The sequence below is a fragment of the Sorghum bicolor genome, chromosome 7 (genome assembly GCF_000003195.3).
Source record: "Sorghum bicolor cultivar BTx623 chromosome 7, Sorghum_bicolor_NCBIv3, whole genome shotgun sequence".
Taxonomy (NCBI): domain Eukaryota; kingdom Viridiplantae; phylum Streptophyta; class Magnoliopsida; order Poales; family Poaceae; genus Sorghum; species Sorghum bicolor.
Window position 1 is genome coordinate 61435921 of NC_012876.2, and position 6366 is coordinate 61442286.

The following is a 6366-nucleotide window of genomic DNA, read 5'->3' on the forward strand; positions in this document are numbered from 1 at the left end:
CTTCTTGAACTAAAAAGATCACACTAATAACCTCGTTAATAGTACGATCAAAGATATAAACAAAGACATATACACACTACTAAGCCCCATGCTTGCAGTTCACCTTATAGTGTTCTTAACCTCTGTGAATATCCTTATATTCATATTAAAATTTATCATCATTGCCAAGAATATATCATGTGTCAGTATGACCGATCCAAAGTGAATATTCCTGCAAAACACATCTTGTTAAGGCAAAACTGCTAAAGTAGAGAATGTATAAAAAATTGTAGACCAAGCCACACAAAGAAATACTCAAGACTTCGCCCCTCAAACACCCATATTTTTCAAAAGAAAAGAGGGATGTGTATCCCTCATGTGCCTGAATTTTTTTTCAGGCGATCGATCTCAGCGATTGGATCTTGATCCAATGCCCCAGCCGACAGCGTCTATTCATCTTTTTCCTTGCATCATCGTCTTCCATCCCATCTCCTTCACCCTGTTCTCGGACAACCCTACCTCCTGCCTGCCTCCTCCAGCCTAGGCGGCGTCCCTGCCGCCAAATCACCGGCCGCTGCCTACCTCCTCCAGTTTTGAAACGCTCCCGCCTCCTGTCCACTGAGGTTGCTGGTCGTTGGCCCCTACCGCCGAGGCTTCGGGTCGCTGCCGCCTACCACCGAGGCTTCCGGTAACTGCCCCCTTCCGCGCTAAATACAAGGAAAACACTGAAGTTCGCCACCGTCACCCTTTCCCTAACTCTTGCCATCCGGTTGCCCAGCCCCGTCCGTTCAGCGGCCAACCAACCACCACCGTCGTGTCTACCTGCCTTCCAAACCCTTCCTTCCAAACACAAGGAAGAAGAAGTCGTCCCTTGAGATTTCCTGCCTCTATGTGTCCACACACATAGTTTTTTATTATTACATACAAAATATTTGTTTCCGCTAGAATTTCTCTTTCTTCAATCTAAACATTTCACATCTAATAGATTACCACCCCTTTAACGTTATTTATTTCTTTACTATAGAAAAAGATATCTAGAACAGTTTTTTTTTTGAATTCAGAAGTCTAGAACAGTTTTTTTTTGTTTTGACTACTAGAGTATTTTTTGAACAATGAAACTCTAACAGAAATCGCTTCTCCCTTTTATTAAAGGAAAGTTACAAAAATCACGTGGGCCCAGGGCACAAATTTTTCAAACGGATGTCAGCATTGAGCAGAGCGGTTGGTTATATATACGTCCAATTCCCTAACTCCCTCTGCCATCACTTCCCCTGCTCGCTTCGCTTCGCTTCGCATCATCAAACACATCTCGCAACGGCAAACAAACTTTAGCGCATTGCCCGAAACAGCACACGCATCCACGTTCCACGGATCGCATTGCGATGTGCCACTGCCACTGCTCCGAGCCGACACAATGCCACCACCAGGTCCTGCTCCCGCCAACCAAGGCCTGCCCCGCGCTGGGTGACCGCCCGAGGCCGGCGCGGCGCGGCGACGGCGGCGCGCCCACCGAGGTCATCGCGTCCATCCTGCGCCTCGCCGTGCCCATGGTCGGCGCCGGCCTGCTCATGTACATGCGCTCCCTCGTGTCCATGCTCTTCCTCGGCACGCTCGGCCGCCTGCCCCTCGCCGGAGGCTCCCTCGCGCTCGGCTTCGCCAACATCACCGGCTACTCCGTGCTCTCCGGCCTCGCCGCCGGGATGGACCCCGTGTGCGGCCAGGCGTTCGGCGCCGGCCGCACCTCCGTCCTCACCGCCGCGCTCCGCCGCACCGTCGTCCTGCTCCTGGCCGCGTCCGTGCCCATCACCCTGCTCTGGCTCGCCATGCACCGCGCGCTCGTCGCCACGGGCCAGGACCCCGACATTGCCGCCGCCGCGTACGACTTCATCCTGTGCTCGCTGCCCGACCTCGTCGTGCAGTCCTTCCTCCACCCGCTGCGCGTGTACCTCCGCGCGCAGTCCGTCACGCTCCCGCTCACGTACGCCGCCGCCGCCGCGCTACTGCTCCACGTCCCCGTCAACTGCCTCCTCGTGCACAGCCTCCGGCTAGGGATACGCGGCGTCGCGCTCGGCGCCGTTTGCACCAACCTCAACTTCCTGCTGTTCCTCGTGGCCTACGTCTACCTTACCGGACTAATGCGGCACGGCGATGACGGCGGTAATGGCAAGGCCGACGCGCTGATGTGCGCGACGCCGCCGCCGGCCGAGGACGTCGAGTGGGGGTGCCTGCTGAGGCTGTCGCTGCACAGCTGCATGTCGGTGTGCCTGGAGTGGTGGTGGTACGAGATCATGGTGCTGCTCTGCGGCGTGCTGGCCGACCCCAAGGCGGCGGTGGCCGCCATGGGGATACTGATACAGACCACGTCGCTGCTCTACATCTTCCCGCACTCCCTCAGCTGCGCCGTGTCCACGCGCGTCGGGCACGAGCTCGGCGCGGGGCGGCCGGAGCGCGCGCGCCTCGTGGCACGCGTCGGGCTCTGCTGCGGCGCGGCGCTGGGGCTCCTGGCGTGCGCCTTCGCGGCGTCCGTGAGAGGGGTGTGGGCGCGGATGTTCACCACCGACGCCGCCATCCTGCGGCTAGCGTCCGCGGCGCTGCCCATACTCGGCGCAGCCGAGCTGGGAAACTGCCCGCAGACGGCCGGATGCGGCGTGCTGCGCGGCAGCGCGCGGCCGGGGAAGGCGGCGAGGATCAACGTCTCCGCCTTCTACGGCGTCGGCATGCCGGCGGCGCTCGCGCTGGCGTTCTGGCCCGCGCGGCTCGACTTCGCCGGCATGTGGGCCGGCATGCTCGCCGCGCAGCTCGTGTGCGCGGCGCTGATGCTGCACGCGGTGCTGCGCACGGACTGGGACGAGCAGGCCGTCCGCGCGAGCGTGCTAACCGGCGGCGGCATAGTCGTCGTCGCCGATGTCAAAAGCGGCCATGCAGACGCTGCCAAAGTAAAGGCGAACAACGGCATGCTCGTCGTGACCGTGCTAACTTGATCGTCACGGAGGATTCTTGGATTCTTAAATATATTTTTATTTTTTTTTCGCTCTTTGAACGTCCGATCCAGTGGTGTTTTTAGCATTTGGAAGTTGGAACGATGAAGATATTGAGAGCATTGCATCATCATCCTTGCTGGGCCTTGTTTAGTTCCAAAATATTTTGCAAAATCGACATTGTAGCTTTTTCGTTTGTATTTGACAAATATTGTCCAATTATAGACTAATTAGGCTCAAAAGATTCGTCTCGTCAATTTCGACCTAACTGTTTAATTAGTTTTTTTTTTGTCTATATTTAATACTTCATACATGTGTCTAAAGATTCGATGTGACGGGGAATCTGAAAAATTTTGCAAAATTTTTTGGAAGTAAACAAGACCCTATTTTTGTCCCTCTTCGAATTATGTGTTGCGCCTTGTTTAGTTCCGAAAAATTTTAGGAAATGGACACTGTAGCACTTTCGTTTGTATTTGATAAATATTGTCCAATCATAGACTAACTAGACTCAAAAGATTCGTCTCGTCAATTTCGACCAAACTGTGCAATTAGTTTTTATTTTCGTCTATATTTAATACTCCATGCATGCGTCTAAAGATTCGATGTGACGGGGAATGTGAAAAATTTTGCAAATTTTTCTGGGAAGTAAACAAGGCCTTGATGAAGGGATGAGAAATTTTTTTGGCAAAAAAAAAAGCATGCGCAGTGCTGTGCTGCATGGAGGTTGCAAACAGCGGCACGACGATGTGATGACGTCTGCTGCAAACGTACGTGGACGTCTCACAAATTTTGGGGCTCGTGTTATTTTTTTAGTGGAGGTTTAGGCCCTGTTTAGTTTTCCACCTAAAATTTTTTCATCCATCCCATCGAATCTTTGGACACATGCATGAAACATTAAATGTAGATAAAAAATAAACTAATTACACAGTTTAGTTGAAAATTACGAGACGAATCTTTTAAGCCTAGTTACTCCATGATTAGCCTTACGTGCTACTACAGTAATCCACATGTGCTAATGACAGATTAATTATGCTTAATAGATTTGTCTTGCAGTTTCCTGACGAGCTATGTAATTTATTTTTTATTAGTTTCTAAAAACTCCTCCCGACATCCTTCCGACATATACAATGTGACACTTAAAAATTTTCATTTACAATCTAAACAAGCCCTACACTTGTGCATGCAAGTGGTTTCCAATGCAACTTGCGAGTGATTTGACAGTCGACAAATATCCCCGTTTCATGTGCCTGCACAGCATTGGTTTGTAGCTTAATCTACTGATTTGTCAGGATTAATTTTTTTTCCTTTTCGCATGGATCTATGCTGAACGGGGAAAAAAGAGGAAATTGTGTGCATAGTCACCGAACTTATCTTGCACGTGCAAATAGGTCACTGTTCTAAAAAGAAGACCAACCTGAGCGGGTGTAGATGGTTTTTTATTACCATTGTTATCATTAATATCATTAAATAAAATAGACATCCAATTTTTTAAATGAAAGATGACTGGAACCTGAGCTTTCACCCAATAAGTTAAGCTAGGTTCACTTCCTAGGTTATTGTTCTAATAAATTAGTTAAATCATAACTAAACACTTTAAGTAGATTGTCTAAGGTCATTGATATGCCAACTCATCTAATTGCGCTGACATTAGCACCACACAAGATACAATCTATTTTTTTTTAAAAAAGACTCCAACAACATTTAATTCATGTCTTGTATGATTTTTTCGCTTCTAACTGTCTCCATTCAAAATTATAAGTCATTCTATTTTTAATATACATTAATTTTTTTAGATATAGTAAAAGCTACATAGCTAGAAAAGTTATAATGACTTATAATTTGGAATTGAGGAGTAGTGACCACGGTTCACCTACTCGATGCTCAACCAACAACCTAGTCGCCACTCTATTGTGGTGTCATAAACTCAGGGTTGTGCCCAGTAGTAGAACTAGTGATTTTGATTAAGAGAGGACGAAAAATATGATTATATTTTTTAGTGTGATAAAATATACATAATTATATGGTTGAAGAACTTTTTTTAAAAAAAATATTACACTATTTTTTACCAAAATCGTCATATTTTAACAAAAAATAGGTGAATTTGATATTTTTTGTGCTATAAATATTAATATTTATATAGTTACTTTAAGTAAATCACTGTGCTTTGGGGGAACACTGCCCCTGCTAGCCCCTCTGGTTCCTCCAGTGGTTGTGCCATGTTGTCAAGTGGATTAGCCATCTCTCGTGACAGTCATGACACTTCTCAGCACCCGTCGAATAATGTCTTATATATAAGGTAGGGCACAATTTATTAGTTTTAGCATGATGAAGTGAGTTTAACACAGTGACCGTAAATTGTGTCATCGTTCTAATGTGAACATAATGCCATAGTGGCACTATGGGTAGTGTTGACATCAATAAGATTAGACAAGTTGGCACATATGTAACCTTATGGCATGTCCGGATGGACTAGGACTAGTTGTTAATTGTGGGTAAAAATAAGTCATCTAGTTGTTAGTCCATACCTGTTTAGATCTATAGCTAATAACTTCATACATATCTATAGATGTACTAGAGTGCCCCTTGACTCTTCCCTCTGTCACACACATCTCTCTCCCGTGTCTCCTCTCTCTCTCTCAACCACATAGATTACCAAAGCATCAATGGAGAGATGATCGAAGCTTCCAAGCTGAGCCATGGTCAGGCAGAGGCAGAGGCATCGAAGCCTAGCAAGGCGGGGCTAGGACGCGGGTTGTCGCAAGCCAGACACCAAAGCAGGGGTGGAATTGAAGCCACATTGAAGGCATTTGGCTTGGTGGCCACTAGTACCTCACTCACTGCGAGCATGCAAACCCCACCCAAATCCATCACCGCATCTCCCTTTCTCGTCATCGATGTTGAAGACCAGCAAGGGGATGGCATCTGAATCATAGGTGGAACCAAATGAATTCATCCCTTACTAGCAGTCGAATTGAAGGCGAGATCAGGTGGACGGCAACACCCTAGAGACCCAGAGTGCTCATTGTGTGTTGGCATAGACCACAACATGCGTAGTGGCATTGGGTGGCAACTAGGGGAGGGACGTGTGGTGCAGCAATTAAGATGAAAAAGAAATGCGTGGATAAGGTGAAAGGGGACATTTTTGGTCTTTTCTCCGTGGTCATCTTTGAGCCCTTGGCAAATAGCATGTTATTTGCACCAAAGAGTCTTTTTCTTGGCTAACAATTGGTCCATCTTCTAGCCCACATGTTTGGATCCTTAGGAGCTAAAAATTCGTCAGCTAGTTGTTAGGCCATGTGATCTATATAAATCCTTAGTCGATTTAATAAGTTTAGTGACAGATAGTCCCATTTCAAACTTTTGTGACCTATTTGCACGTACATGACAGTTGGTGACCATAAATGCAATG

At 47.7% G+C, this 6366-nt stretch overlaps 1 protein-coding gene across 1 annotated transcript; it reads left to right on the plus strand.

Annotated features, from left to right (window-relative positions):
• LOC8060553 (protein DETOXIFICATION 49) lies at positions 1251-3215 on the plus strand. Its single transcript, XM_002444590.2, has one exon. It carries the CDS (start codon positions 1362-1364, stop codon positions 2958-2960), a length of 1599 nt encoding a protein of 532 aa, XP_002444635.1. The 5' UTR covers positions 1251-1361; the 3' UTR covers positions 2961-3215.

Excerpts from the sequence above, each read along its gene's own strand:
- LOC8060553 (XM_002444590.2), top strand. The coding sequence starts at position 1,362 with ATGTGCCACTGCCACTGCTCCGAGCCGACACAATGCCACCACCAGGTC.